Raw genomic sequence first — 19,586 nt, forward strand, 5'->3', positions numbered from 1 at the left:
ACAGAGAGAGAGAGTAGAGAGAGAGGGAGAGGGAGAGAGGGAGAGAGACAGAAGGAAGGAGGGAGGGAGGGAGGGAGGAAGGGAGGGAGGAAGGGAGGGAGGAAGGAAGGAAGGAAGGAAGGAAGGAAGGAAGGAAGGAAGGAAGGAAGGAAGGGAGGAAAAAACCCCATCAATCAACCTTGAAATCTTTACCTAGGGAAATTATCCTTCAAAGGTGAAAGGAAAATAAAGACTTTTGCAGACAAACAAAAATTAAGGAAATTTGTCACAAATAGACCTACCCTGCAAGAAATGTTAGAACTTCTTTAGAGAGAAGAAAAATCTTGTATATACATCAGAAACTTGTATATACAGAGAAAGAAGGACACTTAGAGAAGGAATGAAGGTAAAATGAAATATATTTTCTATTCTTAATTGATCTAGTTGATAAAAGTTTGTTGAAAATAATAATAGTAACAACGTATTTGGTTATTATAGCTTATGGATAACTGAAATGAATGACAGCAATGTTATAAGGGCCGGGAGGGAGGAATTGGGAACAGCCTGTTATAAGGCACTTGCATTATCCATGAAACAGAACAGTGTTATTTGAAAATGGAATTAGATTAGTTGTAAATGTATATTGCAAACTCTAGGGTAACCACGAAAAAGTGTTTCTTTTGATCTTTTTTAAAAATAATTTTTTTTTATGTTTCAACTACAGTTGACATACAATATTTTATTAGTTTCAGGAGTATAACATAGTGATTTGACATTTATATAACTTAGAAAGTGATCAACCTGATAAGTCTAATGCCCATCTGACACCATATATAGTTATTACAACATTATTGACTATTTTCCCTATGCTGTACTTTACATCCCTGTGGCTAATTTTATAACTGGAAAATTTGTTCATCATAATCCCCCCCCCATGTTCACCCACCCCCCGAAACCCCTTCCCATTTGGCAACCATCAAAATGGTCTCTGTACCTATGAGTTTGTTTCTGTTTGTTGGTTTGTTTTTTAGAGTCCACATATAAGTGAAACCATACAATATTTGTCTTCCTGTCTGACTTATTTCACACAGCATAATACCTTCTAGGTCCATTCATGTCACAATGGTAAGATTTTATTCTTTTTCAGGGTCAAGTAATATTCTGCTGTATATATGTAACATTTCTTCTTTACCCAGTCATTTATTGATGGATACTTGGGTTGCTTCCATAGCATGGCTATTGAAAATGAACATAAGCGTGCATATACCTTTCTGATTTAGTGTTTTGGAATTCTTCAGATAAATACCCAGAGGAAGAGTTGCTGGGTCATATGGCAGTTTTATTTTTAATTGTTTGAGAGACCTCCGTACTGTTTTCCTTAGTGGCTGCACCAATTTGCAATCTTACCAACAGTGCACAAGGGTTACCTTTTCTCCACATCTTTGTGAACATTTGTTGTTTGTTGATTTATTGATGGCAGCCATTCTGACAGGTATGAGGTGATATCTCATTGTAATTTTAATTTGCATCTCTCTGGTGATCAGTGACATTGAGCATCTTTTCATATGTCTATCGGCCATCTGAGTGTTTTCTTTGGAGAAGTGTCTATTCAAGTCCTCAGCCCACGTTTTGTTTTGTGTTTTTTAAAAATATATCTTTATTGATTTCAGAGAGAGGAAGGGAGAGGGAGAGAGACATAGAAACATCAGCGATGAGAGTCATTGGTCGGCTGCCTCCTGCATGCCCCTGACTGGGGCTCAGGCCCAGGACCCCGGCATGTGCCCTGACCGGGAATCAAACCTCCATCTCCTGGATCCTAGGTTGATGCTCAACCGCTGGGCCACCAGGCCTCAGCCCATGTTTTAGTCAGATTGTTTGTTTTGGTATTAATTTGTATGAGTTCTTTATAAATTTTGAATATTAAGCCTTTATCATATATTAAGCCTTTACCACACAGAGGTATCATCGGGAGAATATCTTCTCCCAATCTGTAGGCTGTCTGTTTCTTGTTATTGGTGGTTTGCTTTACCAGCGCTCGTTACCCAATTGCTACAAATTCCTTGCAATACCTGGCCCTTCTGTAAATTAGAGCTTGGCCACCAGTGGGTGGTTTAAAAGTACCAAAAACGGCTTTGTAAGTAGCCGACAAGGCTGCCTTTCAGGCCTAAAGTTGCGGGATGGTGCCCTGGGTCACGCTCCACGCCTGTAAAGCACTGGTTTTCCGCCCTTCTCATCTCATGGCACGTAAACTAATTACTACAATTCTGCAGCACACCAAAATATATATTTATGTTTTTTGCAGATCTGACAAAAAGTAAGTGTAATTGCGATTGTGTTGGCTGTTGTCACTTTTTAGTTTGACAATCAAAGGAAAAAGGTTAGTGCCCTAACGAAACAGGTACCGCACGTTCTTAAAAAGTTTTCAGCGCGGGTTGAGACTCGCCGCCCTGAAGCCCGGCGTGGAGGCTACGAGAGCGCAAGCTCGGGGCTGCAGCCGGTCGTGGGTCCGAGGAGAGAGGTAACCGCGCGGCAGCCGCTGCTGCGGAGCCGAGCGCGCCCGGCGCGCTTCCCCGGCGCCCCCGCCAGGCCGCGAGCGCGCGCAGCAGCGAGAAAGCGGGGCGCTGCTGGGCCGCGGGGTCTCCAGCCGGGGCCCGCGGGGCCGGGCAGGGGCGGGGAGGTCCCGGGAGCGGGGAGGCTCGGGGGCCGCTGTCTCGCCCCCCCCCAGCACCGGGCCTGCGGGGCGCCGTCCCCAGCCGGCCGCCGGGCGAGGGGGGCGCCGGCGCGCGGAGCCTCTCGGAGGCTGGGGGTGCCCAGGGGGAGAGGGGTGCCCCACGCGGGCGCCCCGTTCCGAGTCACTGTCCTGGAGGTTGAGCACCCGCGGGGGGCGCGCGGGGGCAGGTGCTGAAGGCGGGCGCCGAGCGGGGGGGGGGGGGGGCGAGCGGGCACCCCCGTCCTGCCCGGGCCAGCCTCTGGGTGCGGCCAGCAGCCCGCGCACCCGCAGGCCCGGGACCCCGCCCACGCGGAATCCCACCCGCACCCCCAGGACCCCTCAGCTCCAGAGACGTCCGGTTATTTGCCGAGGCCCGGGAGAAGGGCGCGTGCATAAACCTCTTTTTGAGTCACGACCACGCAAAACCTCGATACGCGCCACGTGAGCCACCAAAAGCCCGCGGCTTCCCGCGGACAAGCACCGCGAGCCGCAAGCAGGCCCGCGCGCCTCCCTCCCGCGGGCCCCCGCCCTGCCCCCCGCCCTACAGGCCCGCTCCCGGGGTGGCGAGGGCCGACCCCCTGCAGCCACCCCGCGCCCCGTGGTCTCCGGGACGCCCGCCGCTCCGGTCCCCGGGGCCTCGCCTGCCCCGTGCCCCTCCCAGCCTCTGCCAGCCTCTGCCAGCCTCTGCCGCCCAGCGCAGGCAGTGACGGCCCTGAACCCGGGGCGCGCCCAGCAGTGCCCCGACTCCCTTCCCAAAAACCTGTCTTCTTTTCATTTCTTAAGATCTCCTGTGCCCTCAGGGCCTGAGCTCTGGCCCCCAAATGAGCATTAACAGATACTTCCCACGAATAATAATCTTAAGGCACACAGAGAGATTATTATAACGTATTTTAAGTCGTTCAGATAGCAGCGATCCTTAAGCATTCCGTACATGGGTTTGTAGCTAAAAAAACAGCAGAATATCAAAGCCGTCAGCACACGGTGGTCCTTGGTTGAGGCAGCGGTGGATGAATTATTCCTCTACTGTAACTTGCCAGACATTGTCTTAGACCAGAACATAGTTTTTACCTTAGTTTGGTTTTTTTCATTAGAAAATATATCTCTGAACTCTCAATTCTTAAAGCCCATGGGCACAGCTGAATTACCTTAACTGAAAGCCAGTTCCCACCTTTGGGCCTATGAATTATTTGCTGTGAGCTCAAGAGTATGACTTGCCCTGACTCTCTGGCGCCACGTCACTGAGTTCTGACACAGACTCTCACTAAAAGCCCCACCAGCAAGACCGCAATGGCCCCTAGGAGCAGGAGCCCTCGCCTCAGTGCCAACTGCTTCCCAGTCAACTTTGTCAGGTCCTTTGGGTGGACCCGAAGGTGTTCTTCTTGGTGCAACTGCTGATCCAACTGGGTCTCATCTTTTTTTTCAACGTCTTTCATTACAACTTCTCCATGGTTTTCAGGGCCCACTGAGGGGAAAAGGAACTTAGTTAGCAGCTTAAAAGGACTTTTTCCATCAGCATAAAAGAGATATAAAAGGTGATGTGTATTATATGTTACTAGCGGGGAGGAAGTTTATTCCAGAAGCTGTTGCTGCGCTAGGTAAGTGAAAGAAATTCTATCTCAGGCGTTCTCCATTCACTCAGTCACAGGCACTGGCCGGGTCCTGCTGCGGCCGCTTGGGCCTCCAGGGAGCTCTGCCCGCCGCAAGAACTGGGGAAAGGTGGCAGCACTCGAAGTTAAAATTCACAGGAGGAATTTCCAAGGAGCCAACACCTGTGTAACCACCTCAGGAAAAGAAGGCTGGCAGAGAAGACAACCTAAGAAATCATCTGAGGCCATTCACATAACTGACGGGACGCGAATGCTCACCGAGGCCTGCTGTATACTCGGCGGGACAGTGACTCAGGCTGGATTTAGCCTCATGACACTGCAGAATAGTAAGAGTAAGAAAGATATCCTAAAAGCTTCCCAAGAGAGCGTAAAGGCAGATGACCTAATGGAACAGGAGCAGGATTGACCCTGACTCTTCATGAGCATGAATGGGTATGAGGGATGCTACAGTGCTCTCGGAGTTCGGAACGAAAATAATTTCAGGTAGAATGATATCTTACGTTCACAAAATGCTTGCTTAGCAGGAAGCCTTTCCCGGGTGTGAGCCCACTCACTCTCACAGCAGACGTGTGAGGTAAGTGCTGTTACTATCCTGGCTTTTTACAAAGGGTGCTTGGCAGAAAACTTGGACCAGCCACTTCTCTAAAGATAATTGTGAAAGCTGGGAAAACAAGTGAAAAACACCATCTTAAAGGTGTCACAGCACTAACAATGTAATGAAAAGTCAGTCACCAGGGCAAGATCTAGGGGCAGGTGGAAACCCAAACAAGTGAGCCAGGATTTGGGGCCACTTTTGATCTGAGAGTTTTCCATCTGGACGGAGCAGTGCTTTGGAGAGCTCAGCACCTTCCAAGGTTAACCCCTCTGTACTTCAGGTTGGACTCTGAAGGGCTGCATCCAAGAATTAAGGACGAACCAGAAGTCAGCCAGTCCTCACACTGGTCGCCTTTGGGTCGGCTGGGTGGTCCGGAAACTTCCATCTCTGAAATTGCTCTAGACTGCCAGTAACCCTACATGTTAGAAGCAAAGGAAAATCCCCTCCGAAGACAGGCAACACCATCTTAGGCCTCAAATTACTTCAACAAACAATTTTCAAATACAAAAAGTCTGGGACACAATCAGGGATAACCAGGCACATGGGAGACTAGACAACACGAGTGAGATACGGCAGAAACAACAGAGCTGACCACTGACTGTAACTCGGCCAACCTATGAACTCAGAGGGTTCCCCTTATAAAGGCGCAGAAGGACACGCGTGAGCGCGGGACTGAGAGCCTGAGGACCTGGGAACCTGGGGCATTACCAAGCGGACGGAAGAAGGGGAAAGACATTCGTGTGATGTTTGTCAGAGCAACAGTCCACAATAATCTGTTTAAATCCCACGTTTGCCTGATGAACAGGAGAACCCATAGAAACAAACATACAAAGGTCAGCTTCCAGGGTGAAGTCAAAGCACAGGATGAGCAGCGTCGGGAATGACCGGCCGCGCGCAGCGCCGTGATTAGCCGGGGAAGTGGCTCCCGCGCGTCAGTCGCCTGGAGCAGCATGTTAGTGTCTGGAGCTGGAGCAGCGAATCTCAAGTCTGTTTACCTCAAATGGGCTGTTTCTGGCCTTATTTAAATGGGAACCCACAGCAGCAATCTCGTCGCGTCCCACAGATGGCCCCTCTGGGACCACCTGGAGAGGCTGTTCCAAGAGTGGGGCAGTTATATCATACCTGGGTCAAGTAAGTCCTGAGACAGCGAAGTCCCATCCTGGGCCGCAGTTAGTTTCATGTTGGCGTGTACCTGAGCCTGCGAGATGAAGTGCAAAGTAAATCCACAAGGCTCTACCACGGTGTGGCGAAAGGACTTGACCTGACTCCCCAGTTTCGGAAAAGCCAAGCCATTTTCTTTAACTGACGTGTAGCACTGGAGCTTCTCTAGTTCACAAGCACGGAATCACCTTTCACAGTAACTGACATGGGTCAGTGGGTGGGGGAAGGTGGGGCAGAAAAGCACAAGATGAGGGGAAGGTGGGGACCGAGACCATTTATAGTTACCCTTCTTTTTCCTTCATCACATTTACCTGTCACCTATTTTTCAGACCCCACTGACCTTAGAAAGTTGGGGAGAAAGATGCACACAAGTATCTTAATGGAATATTTTGGGATCATGAAAAACAGTATTAGGATAAATGTGATGGCATACCACCTTTTCAGGTCCAAATTTTGTCCTGAAATTGGCTTTTCAGACACAAGGGAGGTAGCCTAGCATGAAAGGAGCCCCCAATTTTTCTATTCAATGAATAAAAAAGGGGAATGGGTAAAGCAAGGGTCGTATGGCCCTTCAAGTCTGAATTAGATGCAGCTAAAACAATAACAACAACAAGGTAGCATCTGTGATAAAAAGAAGCGAACCTTCCAAAATGAGAGAGAGAGGGAGGGAGGGAGGGGGCCAGGAGGGGGAGGAGAAGTCGCCAATAAGCATAGTTACCTGTTGACAGGCTTTCCCCCAATTTAGCCGAGCAATAAAGGCTAGAAAACACACAGCTTGACAGATGGTACAGATGATGATCCCTGCCCACAAGCCTGGAAGTGGAAATATTTAATAGAGGTTAATGCAACGGAAAGCCAGACACCCATCGGGGAGTATGTTTCTCTTATCTTCTCAGAATCTGATTCCCAGGCTGAGGTTGAGCCTGAGGCCTCTATCCTGCTATCTCCGTTTGTTTTCCGAAGGTTCTGGGAGGCCCAGGGCTCCCTGAGGCTACTTCTTGGGGTTTGGATTGCAGAACAAATGTTCAGAATCATATTAAGAAAATTGACAGTTATAAGGAAAGGAAATTTCCAGGACCAACAACTTCCTATTTCTAATAGTACCACCAAACTGCTATGCCCTGTCGTACCCAAAAAAGGGAGCCAACACTTCGTGCAGCCGTGAGCGGCCGCCTGAAGCACTAAAGCTCTCTCCCTGGGAGCTACCAGCAGAATCTTACTTGCTTTGGGCGCAAACTTCGGGAGCTCCCTGCAGAGGGCTACCTGCCGAGAGACGGTTCCACAGGAGGAGGGGCTGAGTGGACCAGGCAGATGGGAAAAGCCTTGTAGATCCCGAAGTTCCAAACAAACTCTATTCTACCTAATAAACCCACACAAAAGCAGAGGGAGACCCCAAGGGACGAGGGGTTTTGGTCCACAGTGAACTGATGCCATCAGAAACTCTAACCACAGCTGTGAGAGAATAAATATACAGACAAAGGTCAAATCATATGAAAAATAGAACTTCGACTCACAGCCTAAAGCAACCTGTCCCCAAAACCGACCCTTATCTGCAATATGCATCCCAGAAAGCCAGTCTGCCCTGCTTTAGTCTTGGGGAGGCCAGATGGCTATTGCTAGGGACAGCCTAGGAAAGGAAATAATAACTTCTGCAACAATTGACCCAAAATGGCCAGAACTTGGTCAATAACTGACAGCTTCCTTAAATTTTGTCCCTGCTTCCAACTTAGGGCCAGCCAGGGAAAGCCAAACACGCACCCCTGACCAATCACACAGGACGCCCACTCCTAGTGAGCCTGCCTCCAGCTTCCCCGGACGACAGCCTCCATCAGGGCCCCCGAGCCTTCCCTCTGTCCCACTGTAAAGCTCTCCCACTCCTGCGCCTGCCCCTAAGTCTCTGCCTAAACGCAATGTGGGTGGCTGAGGGCCTGTTAGAACAAGCTCTGAGTAAATGGCCCCTGCTGGTCTCAGTGGGTTCGTCTTTGCTTATTTCTGAATCTGGGTAAATAAAGGTAAGGTGGCCAGGCTGGGTTAATGGTTTAAAGGTAGATGTGCCCAGATTCAGTGTTTTGTTAGTAGGTTTGTTTGTTACAACTCTGTTCCTTGGAATCAGTCACTCCCATATCACATTTTCAGGTGTGATCAGCCTGATATTTAGAATAAAGCTAGTGACTACCCGCCACTCCTGTAATGGACTGATAAAAGCACGTATATATCCAATCCACTGTTCCCAATCCATAGAAACTACAAGCTCACCCTGACCATCTTTAAAAGCATCTTCCAGCCGCAATTTGAAAGTTATGAATTAGATGTCCAGGAATTTCATGATACACTATTTAAAAGATTGCCGTCTGACTCAACCTAAGAGCCCTAAGACAGGATGAGTATGAGAGTCCCGGGCCGGACCCAGGAATTTGTATCTGAAAAGCCTCCAGGGAATTCTGATGGTCCTCATGATGGCCCGGGTTGCCCATGGGAACCTGCGGCGTTCTGATGCGCCTCTGGGCACCCTGCGCAGGGACACTGCCAGCCCTACCAGAGGCGACACAGTACTCAAACCCAGTTAGCACTACACTTTTATTTTTTAAGTAGTGGGTGGCAGAGACTGACTGCTGTCTTGTCACAGAGCCCCCACCGCCCCATATTCCCCAACGATTTCTATTGAGATGTAATTGGCACACAGCATTATCTTCGTTTCCAGCGGACAACATACTGATTCAATACTTGTATAGACAGGTGACCCTTGAATAGTGCGGGGAGTGAAGGCACAGACTCCTGCACAGTCCGAAATCTGCGTGTAAGTCTCAACTCTCCCAAGCTTGCCCACAGGTGGCCCTTTGCATCCTCAGATTCAACCAACCATGAGTCAAAACAGTGTTTTCAGTCCACAGCTGGGAAGATGCTACTGGGAATACAAAAGTACTGTTTTTGACCCACGGTTGGTTGAATCCACAGATGCGAAATCTGCAGATATGAAGGGCTGACTGTATTTATTGAAAAAGAATCCATATAAATGAGCCTGCACAGTTCAAATACATGTTGTTCAAGGGTCAACTATTGTAAATGATCCCCTCAGTGAGTCTGGTAAAAGCCGTCACCACACATAGTTACAGTGTTTTCTTATGATGATAGCTTTTGAGAGAGACTCTCTTACCAGCTTTCAAGTATACAGTATAGTATAGTAAGCTATAGTCACCACATCCCCAGGACTTACATAGTTTAGAAGTTTGGACCCCAGCATTTCTTTTAAGTGATTCTTCACTGCCTGTACTTTGCACATAGTAGGTATGTTTGTTAAATGAATTAGTGGACCTAGTACAGCACTCGGAACATAGATGCATCTATATTTCTAAGTGGATTCCTTTAACATTGCCCTTAGCTCTGCCATTGTCAAATCTGAAATATGAGTAATGCCAGAAACTTAGCTAAATAATTTTCTGCACCACAATGCAAGCCCAGTGAACTTTGCATTGGCAACTTCATTCTTTGTACATCTTATGTATTTTTCATTAAAATATTATTGAACTTGAGAAAAAAATGTGCAACCTACTGGGACACTTTGGACTGCAAGTTCACTCTAGGTATCAGATGACTTTTCACCGCCTGTGAACCTGCCAAATGCTGGTGGATGAAAACAAACCAGGCTTGCGTCAGCCACGGCGGCGTCCAAAGACAATGCGTTCAAACATTAATAGAATTAATTGTTAATTGCCAATGTATTCCAGATTATTATTTTAGAAACCAAAGTTGGGCAGTCATTTCTTTCCCTACTGTTTAAAAAATTAGCTCTGGTAATTTCATATCCTGCAGATTAAGTTCTTTCCCCCAAATGTGGTGAGGTGATGAAGAGGTCCCCTCCACCCCTGCCTGCCTTCTGTGCTGTTCACACATCACACCCATAGCCTTATGGGGAGACCCGCAAGACTCATGGCTTAACAGGTTGTACTGGGCTGGAGGTGCAGCTTGCAAAATGGTGATGAAGGTGACACTGAAGGCACAGCTCTAGGATCGTTCCCTATGCACCGCCCTCTGTGAACGCTGCCAGGTGCACTGGCTAAGACACGGGCATTGCTCCAGGATGTAAAAAGCCACCGCAGATGCTCCCACAGTTCTGTAAGAGTCACACCGAGGCCGTCCCGTGGCTTCCCTGCCTCGGCCCCAGCACTCCAGCATGGCCCGTTTCTGGTGGCCCGGCGAGTCGGGCAGACTTGCTCTAGGGGGCTCACCATACAGGGCTGCTGCCGAAGGGCAGAGCTCGAGCCACAGAGGCACATTCCTGAAGGCTTCGGCCGCAGTCCCTGCACAACACCTTTGAGGAGGTGGGCGCTCGATGGCGTGGGACAGGGAGATGAGTAGAAGGGTCACCGTGCTCCACTCACGCTGTAAACGTGGAAGAGGGTCCACCTGGGCAGCGGGCACGAACAGGCGGCCCCGGGCCTCTGGCTCCCTCCTGCCCCTCCCTGGTCTCTCTGACAGGACACGGAATGAAATGGAAAAGCTGGAAAGTTCCAGAGCTCTCAGTGGATGCCTACAGGCTCTGACAGCCATTCAGGGCCACGAGGAACAGCTCTGCCTGCCCCGGGTGCGAGCTTACCCATCACTCCCAGTCTGGTTGCAAACATCAGCGAAATCCCGATGGGGAGGCCAATCACGTAGTACCCAATGGCATTAAAGATGGCTCCGACCTTCTGATTTCCACTTCCCCGCAGGATGCCACCCCCTGTGCACTGTGGGCAGACAACGTCCATCAGTGGGGGCAACGCCGCAGCGTCTGAAAGACCCTGATCCCCAGGCTGCGCCCTCCGTGGGCCTCTTCCAGGCCAGTGCTCTTGTAAAGCAGATACAAAAATATTCACTATTACCTACCTCCCCCCTTCTCTGTTTCAGTTTCCCATCAGCAGCAGAAACACATAGATCGTAAAGGTGCTTACGGGGCTACTGCCTAAGACTTACAGCAAGACCTTCAAAGAGATGGGAAACAGCATAAATTGGAACCACTTGAGCCACTAGAGCGACGATTTCTCTGTTAGGAAAAGAAAGCACATAGTGATCAGGAGACAGGTTTGGAAAAGTAAACTCTACAGTTCCTGGCGACTGCCGTCGGTTTCTGTGTAAAACTAAAGAGGCTTCATCCCGTTCAGGGGCGATGCTAGTGTTTCCTGGCCTGTAGAGGAAACCAGCTCTACACTGTATCTCGTGATTTATAGACAGTTAAGGCAAGTGGTTTGGCGCCACATGTCTTTCTGTATGTTTGGATGAAGCACAACAGAAGAATCAAGTTTCTCTCTATGGAACCAAGGCTGGCACGTTATAAATACACAGGTACAGTTTACAGAGTTCTCTTTGGTTCCCAGGAATGGGCCCTAACCTCTAAAGCTAGAGACCTGGATTTTAATGCCCACACTCTAAGGGAGACTAGAAAAATGCTGCCATGACCTGGAGAGGCAAAAAATTCATCATATTTTCGATTAACTAACAAATAAACCTAGAACATCGTCTGGCAATAAGTATTTGTTGAATGAATTAATCTGGCCCTGAACAAGATGATTACCCTCACCAATAAAGGGCAGAAATACAGTTCTTTTATTCAAAATTCATTTTATCTTTTGAGTAGGTAGCGTGCAAATGGTTAAAAGAAATCAAACAATATGAAAAAGAAATCAAGGAGACTCTTTCTTCCACTAGTGTCCCAATCCTCCCACTGCCATCACCTCCCCTCACAGGCAACAATTCTTATCACGGTCTGGGCTTGTTCAGCGCTGATGAAAACCAGAAGCAAACATCACCACCGGTGCCCATTAAATCTGCACTCTAGGCTATAGATTAGCTCCTTCACCTAATCCGTTCTTCCCAGGTAACATCGGTGAGTTTCTGATTTTGCAGGTGACGCAGGAACCCTCTAAGACGCAACACCCCCAGGAGGCCCAGTGCTAATGCATCTGCCCGACCATCTCTCTACCACAGACTTCACATTTCAAGAACATCTCAGCACTCACCCGTCAGTGGTGAAAATGTACCCCACAAGGTCCTTACAGCTTAACAGCAGGACACAAAAGGTTACAGCAAAGAGCTCTGCAGGTAAAATGACAGAGAAACAGCCATGAAAAGGAAGTCTGCAGGGAACTCCCGGGAGCCCGAGTTTCCCGGGCACCGAGGCTCAGGTGAGTCATTGACTGAAAAGTTGAAGCACCTGTGACCAGCACAGAGACCACGGAGGACCTCTTGGCCTGCTCGATGTTCCCAGCGCCCAGCGCGTTCCCAATGCGGACACTGGCTGCCACGCTGAAGCCTGTAGGTACCTACAAGGAGAAGGGAACATGAGAACAGGAAAGCAGCCCTGCCTCTCAGCTCCGCCCTGAGCCTCCATGCACCTGCCCCGAGAAGAGGGACCAGGCGCATCGTGCTTCACTCCTCATTGGTCAAGCTTGGTCCTAAAGTTGTAAGAAGAGTAATTTGCAACATCCTGTGTCTGGCTGGAAGCCCCCAAGCTAACATGGAACCCAGAGCCCTGGGCTGTGATCCTTGTCAGAAGCCTGGCTTTTCTACAGAGCTTCCTCCCCGGGCGCTGGGAGGCCCTGCGGTCACACTGGCCCTCTGGGTGTGGAAGGGTGGCCTGCCAGGAGCCCAGGATAGGTCTGCTCCGAAAGACTGTCAAGGGAGCAAGTTCAGAAGACAGAATCCTAACACGGCGGCCCCTCCCCCCCGCAAATGTTGAATAAGAAGAACTTATGAAAACAGAAAGACGCATAGCAAGCTGAGAGCAGCGCTGCCTTCCCCAAGGGCAGAGGCGGTGCTAAAGGCGATGCAGGAGGGCAGCATGGCCTAGCGGTTAGAACAGGACTCCTGAAGCCAGGCTGCTGGGTTCAAGTCCTGGTTCAGTCACCTGTCAGCTGTGTGACCCTGGGCAGGCCGCTTACCCTCACTAGAGAAAGAGCTGTTATCTGTGAAAGAGACCTCATCATAGTGCCTACATATCAGCGTTATTCTCAGGATTAAACGAGTTCACACGTGCTAACTACTTAGAAGAGAGCATCACACATAGTAATTGCTCAGTAAAAATTAGCTATTACTATTATCTAAAAAGTTGCCACTTGAGAAATTAGTATTAATCAAGGAAAAAGATTTATCACTCATTTAGACATGGATTTTGCCTTACAATCAGGATCGCTTAAAGGACAGAGCTATAGAAAATTTGACAGAGTGAGGTATATAAAAGAAATGGGAGACTAGTCCCTCGTGGGAGCAAACACATGGATCTCCTAATAAATTATTTATTAATCACAATGAAAAAGAGAGTGTCTTGACGGTGGAGAAACCGGGCATACAGTGCTTTAACCAAGCAGTCAGTTAATATCACCAATAATGGGACAAATTTGTGAAATGCCACGAGATGTTAGACCTTGGTTCAGCAACGTCAGTTTTTGAGTTTGGCTGGGAAAGAATCCAGAGCCAGGGGGTTCAAACTATAAGAGAAAGCTTACTTAGAAAGTCACAAAGGTAGAAGAAGTTAACCATGGAAGAAGTGAGCCATCTGGGCTTCGTGGGCTCAGGAAACAAGTTACAGAGGCAGAGGAAGGGCCCTTATTGCTTAGGAGAGAGAAAGGCAAAGATAACTCGCCTGGGAGAAGAAGGGAGAGGCACCTGTGTGCCCCAGAGAGAGAGAGAGTGCACACTGAGTCCTTTGTCTTTGAGTTCAGAATATTCATCAGTTTTTCTTTCAGGGTGTGTCCTTTCAGGGTCATAGTCTCTACTGATTAATTGGCACCAGGGCAAGGGTCCTGGTGTCAGCCAGGGCATCACCCCACCTGCCCTGGAGCTGAAACACAACTGAGACCTAGATGTTATGTCTGGGGCTTAATGCTTAGCATGGCTATAAAGGACTAGTATGGGAGTCATATGAGGCTATTCTCTGGCTCCCTTGTTCCTCCTCTAAGGGGGTCTACTGCATGACCAGCGACATGCTAGGGGAGGAAAGGTCACCCTAGGGGTGAGGTCTCACCCTACAAGTTGTCCATGGCTAGGCACCCAGGGTTTTCCTCACTGGTGACCTTCCATACCTGACTTTTTTTTTGCTTTTAAAAAATATATATATATATTGATTTCAGAGAGAGGAAAGGAGAGGGAGAGAGAGAGAGAGAGAAACATCAATGATGAGAGTCATTGATGGGCTGCCTCCTGCATGCCTCCTACTGGGGACGGAGCCCGCAACCTGGGCATGTGCCCTGACCGGGAATCGAACCCTGATTACCTGGTTCATGGGTTGATTCTCAACCGCTGAGCCACGCCCGGCCGGGCGGTACCTGTCTTATCATTTCTACTTGGCTCATGTCTGTCTAATTGCTTCCTATATCAAATCCACATCAAATGTAGAGTCAGAATGTGTTCATGAAGAAGAATCAGCAACAACAGATTGAGGGAAAGTCTGCATGTAATAGCTTCTATTCTTCTAAAAGCTCAAGGCCAAGAAGGACAAAGAAAGGCTGAGGATCTGTTCTAGATTAAAGGACACTGAAGAGGCAGGCGCCTGGATGCCAGGGGGGTAAGTTATAAAGGACAGTATCAGAACAATGGAAGGAATTTGAATACAAATTGGGGAGATAGGTAGATAGACAGATACATAGATAGGCAGTGCAAGCAAGTATATGTGGTGAAATGTAAACAACTGGTTAATATTAGTAAAAGGTAAAAATCTTTTGATTAGGGAAAAACAAATATAAATTCTTATAAGCCTGTTGGAAAGCACATGGCAATATACAGTGTGCAAAATACTTAAAACTGTAATTACATTTCCCATTTAGGAATTTGTCTTAATGAAATGATCAAACAAGTATACAAAGATATTTGTCCTAAGATGTTCATTAAAGTGTTATTATTAATCTTGAAACATTGGAAACAAACTAAATATTCAGGAGCAGGAGATCACTGTAAAATTTATACTACATACAGTGGAACACCCTGTACTTACCATTAGCATTGTGAGTAGATACAGTTCTTGAACTTACTAAAATCTAAAATATATATAAATATAAAAAGTAACAAATACGGGTTAAAAGATTCTGCCAAGAATAGAAAGAAAAAAAAGTCCTCAAGGGAATGATTCTTTAAAAAAAACAAACAGAAAATGTAGTTTTAAAATATAACCAATCTGGTCAGCCGGGCATAGCTCAGCGGTTGAGCATCGACCTAGGATCCAGGAGATCTCAGTTCAATTCCCGGTCAGGGCACATGCCCGGGCTGTGGGCTCCATCCCCAGTCGGGGGCGTGCAGGAGGCAGCCGATCAATGACTCTCTCATCATTGATGTTTCATCTCTCTCTCCCTCTTCTTTCCTCTGTCTGAAATCAATAAAGATAATATATATATATATCAATCTGTGGGTGGGGATTGAGGTGTGAGATGCCTCAAAAGATGCCAAAACACACGGTGGCTTCAGTGCCTTTTTCTAAAGTGACTCTTGCTAGCTAGAGAAGAGAGCCCATCAGAACTTCCAGTTGATGTTTTCAGAAAACAAAGGAAAAAGAAAGCCTCTAACAGCTGGGGTTCTTCTCTAGCGTATCACATGTCCTTCCTCTTCGCGGCTTCATGAACACTCGCTGTGGGGACAGCCCACGTTCTCTGAAGCCGTTCTCCCGTGGACCCACACTGGGCTGCGTCACCGTTTGGGCACCACGGATAATGCTGCTGTGAACACAGGCGCACACACCTGCTCCGGACTCTGCTGCCGATTCTTTTGGGTCTAACGGAGGAGTGGTCACACCAAGTTTTAAGAAGCATCCGACCCGGGCAGGAGCAGGGCTTGGTGAGACATAAATCCAGCGCTGTCGCCCTTGATGCCCTACCTGCCCTCAAGGCGTTTGTGTGCCACAGCTGTTTGGCAAGTATGGTAACCAAGTGAAACCTCTCAGATGTGAACCGTGGTAGGGGATGGAGACAGCAGTGAGCGGGCCATTTGGAGCTCCCCAACCCTGCTCAGCTCGCAGGAAGGCCCCACCAACCAAAGGACCCCTTCAGGTTCTAGGATACACTTTCCTTTCTTGAATCATTTCACTAATTATTACTGAATGTTATGAATGCCTATGCTTATCTTAGGGCTCTTTCAAGAGACACATCTAGCACCCCCACATGACCCATCTTGGACACTCACCATGAACACAACAGTGGCCAGTTCATACACGATGGACTGGGCCCCCAGCTCCACCATGCCCAAGATACCTGAGGGAGAGAGACAGCTGGTACCGTGCTCTGGACAGGGCCCCCATACTTCCACCAGCCGTCACCCTCTGCCCTCACACCGACCGCTCAGGAAGCTCCCGATCTCGTAGGCCCACCACTCCATGCACAGCATGAGCATGCTGGGGATGGCCAGGTGGAAAAAGGAGCCCCAGTCCTGTAGGCACTCAAGGGACCACCCTGCAGGCGGGACACAGACACATTTACAACACATCTGGTAATCGGCCTGGAGCTCAACCCCAGACAACCCACGTCCAGGTTGGAAAACAGAAGACAGCATTTACCTCCCCAGGTAGCTTGATGCAGTTTCTTCCATAAGATGTAGAGAAAGAGGAACAGAGCCAGGGAGAACTGGGAAATCAAGTTTGCCAGTGCTGAACCCCTGGGAAGAACAGTCCCGGTGAGGGGAGGCGCCGTCCTCCCCCTCCCCCAGCCTCACTTAACAAGGGGAGCACCCATCCCTTGCTGGGGTATCTGTGGCAGGCACTGAGACGGTCTTCCCAGAGCAGCATTACTCTCCATCCCCGGCCATGTTTTCCAGAGTGGTCCACACGTGGACACAACGACCAGGTAAAGGTCTCACTCTCCCCGATCTCCCTGGAAAAGTCACATGCGGGTCATGCCTTCTCCCTGTCCCAAGAATTGGTTGTACTCACATCACCCCAAGATGCAGTTTATGGAGAAAGAGATAGTTGACAAGGGCATTGACGAGGTTGGCTGCCACTCCCGTTAGGATCTGGGGCAGCAGGATTCCCTAAAACGGGGAGAGACCGCACCCTGCTGGAGACCCATGGAACAGGACTGTGTGACAGGATGTCGGGGCGAGCCAGACATCCCAGCTGTGGACGCCTGTCCTTGCTGCCCTTCCCTTCCCACCCTCCCAGCACCTCCTCTCCCTCCTCTCTGAGCCACGAAGAACAGCTCTGGCCACAGACAGACGTGGGCAGGAGGTGGGGAGGCAGCAGGGGGGAAGAGGAGAAATGGCGTGGCTACAAGAGTGCGAAGACCAGCAGGGATTGAAAAGGATAAACAATTACTTTCCACCTCAGACTGTGGGTGGAAGTACAGCAGTTTCTCAACCAATATTGAAATGTGGAAAATTGATCTAAGAAGAGCCTATGAAACTGGAATGTGGAATGTATTCCATCATATTTGGCTCCATCCATAAGTACAGGGGCAGAAACATCCAGTCTTATTTGGCATCTCAAACTAAGACTTAAGGCGTGAGAGTAAAATGGCATTGGACTAAGGAAGTGAACAGCTGTCTTGCCCTGTATCAGGATATAATAACCGACTAGATAAGGCCAGCTGTGAAGTTAATAGGAAATACCATGTCTCCCAACTCTAGGGTCATCTCACCCCTTCTTTGAATGACTACTACTTTCTTATCTCAGAGAAACTTGGTTCTCTAAAACCACATCTGTAAAAAAATCTTGCTGTGTCAAATCATATCAGTAAAAATAAAACTCTTGCCTGGAGGGTTGAAGTCAGTTTCACACAAACAAAGCAGCCTTGATTTCCAACCCAGGGGCAAAGCTTCACATGAGCTCCTGGACACAGCAATTGACATCCATTTAAGCTTTGCAGTTTCCAAGGAGAGAGAACCTTGGTGGAGAGCGTGCAGACCTGGCACTGATTTCTTTGCTCATAGCCTGCTTTGCTCTGAGCCTGCCCATGCACAGCTGCTTTTGGATTTCACTGAACTCAATGCCACTTTGTTTGGTGAGAAACCAAGGCCCCTCTGATCTTTCAATGCTGCGGGTTGAAAGACCTGACTGCTGAGCTGCATGTCTGTCTCTGGTGGTCTAGGTGGCCTTGGACAAGGGTCATGGCCAATCATTTACATGGGCCACTTATTTATCAGGATACGCTGGTTAGTTTTAAGCAAGGGAGTTAGGTGATCAGATTTGCATTTCAGGTAGAAGGTAAAAGAAGTAGTGTGGTGTGCGACCGGCCCAGGGAAAGACTGGCAGCAGGGAGGTGAGGCAAGAGCCTGCTGAAGTGATACAGAGGAGAAAGCACAAGAGATGAATTAAGGCAGCAGCTGGCAGGTGAGCTCCTCATCCTGGTCTCCCTTGTCTCTGAATATTTTCAGGGCCCCCAATCCCTGAAAGCTGTAAACTCCCATTAGCCCCACAAAGAAAAAGAAAAGTCTGCATTACCTGGGCGAGCAAATATTTAACTTGTAATGTATAAAGAAATGTCACCTACGAGAGAAAAATAAAGATGAATGTAAACATTTTGGCCTGGTCATGCAGAGAGAGCTGAGAGCCACTGCTTGACTGCCCTTTGCTCCCACAAGGAGCCCCAGAGCTGTGGCATCAGAGGAGGGGTTGAGGGGTAGGGAGAGAGCAGGGTGTCTAAAGCCAAGGTGTCTGAACATCTCTTTTATAAATGAGCAGGACCCAAATGGCCCTGGGTTTAGGAGTGCAATTTCTTTGGACCCACAGCCAGGACTCTTCTGTAGGTAGTGGCTGTAAAGTAAGACCCTGGGCAACTCTAAGGGAAGCCTCCTTTTATAGACTAGGCTACAGTTCTTTCCGGTGGAATAATTAATAAATATTAAACTTTGTAAGGTCTCAGGATAAATTAAAGACCACAATACCAATTAAGGAGAGCAAGTGGCTACTTTTAAGGGCTGAATTGTGACCCACCCCCCCTCATATGTTGAAACCCTAACCCCCAATGTGATTGTATTTGGAGATGAAGTCTTTAAAGATGGGATTAAGTTAAAATGAGGCTATTAGGATGCACCCAAATCCAACTGGACTGGTGTCCTTATAAGAAGACAAGAGACAAGAGGGTGGCTGTGGGCCAAGGAGAAAGGCCTAGAGGAAATCAACCCTGTGACACCTTGATCATGGACTTTCAGCTTCCAAAACTGTGAGAAAGTAGATTTCTGTTTAAGTCACCCAGTCCGTGGTATTATGTTATGGCAGCCCTAGCAAACTCATATAGTCAGTCAGTCATGGCTTAACTATGGGAATACAGTAGGAGACATGCATCCTTAGGTGATTTTGTCCTTGTGTGAACATCCTAGAGCGCACTTACACAAGCTTAGCTGGTACAGCCTACTGCACACCTGGCCTATATGGTGTATAGCCTATCGCTCTGTAAGGGAGGGAACATAATTTCCCCTCTAACCATTTTGGGTTCTTGGCTGAGACATCCCTGTAATAAAAGACAGATTAACAGAAGAAAAACAAACTAAAGTTTAATAACATGTATACCTCCTGTGTACATGGAAGAGACCCAAGAAAACAGAGTAACTCACCAAAATGGCTGAGTGCATCACCTTAAATCCC

The 19,586-nt window shown here is 48.4% G+C and overlaps 1 protein-coding gene across 2 annotated transcripts in view; it reads right to left on the minus strand.

Annotated features, from left to right (window-relative positions):
* Positions 1-3,566: 3,566 nt before the first annotated feature.
* The window catches only part of SLC47A1 (solute carrier family 47 member 1), a 37,004-nt gene continuing 20,984 nt past the window's right edge, over positions 3,567-19,586 (minus strand). For both annotated transcript variants that reach the window (XM_081162332.1, XM_081162331.1), the window contains 12 exons: positions 18,444-18,488; positions 16,938-17,035; positions 16,566-16,663; positions 16,348-16,461; positions 16,196-16,263; positions 12,243-12,351; positions 12,049-12,124; positions 11,006-11,075; positions 10,647-10,779; positions 6,771-6,865; positions 6,014-6,089; positions 3,567-4,151 (listed from right to left, as the gene is read on the minus strand). In XM_081162332.1, coding sequence (XP_081018458.1) covers positions 3,925-4,151; positions 6,014-6,089; positions 6,771-6,865; positions 10,647-10,779; positions 11,006-11,075; positions 12,049-12,124; positions 12,243-12,351; positions 16,196-16,263; positions 16,348-16,461; positions 16,566-16,663; positions 16,938-17,035; positions 18,444-18,488 — 1,209 coding nt within the window. In that variant the 3' untranslated portion in view covers positions 3,567-3,924. The remainder of the gene's footprint in view (positions 4,152-6,013; positions 6,090-6,770; positions 6,866-10,646; positions 10,780-11,005; positions 11,076-12,048; positions 12,125-12,242; positions 12,352-16,195; positions 16,264-16,347; positions 16,462-16,565; positions 16,664-16,937; positions 17,036-18,443; positions 18,489-19,586) is intronic.

This window comes from Miniopterus schreibersii (genome assembly GCF_964146895.1).
Source record: "Miniopterus schreibersii genome assembly, chromosome: 16".
NCBI classification, from domain to species: Eukaryota; Metazoa; Chordata; class Mammalia; order Chiroptera; family Miniopteridae; genus Miniopterus; species Miniopterus schreibersii.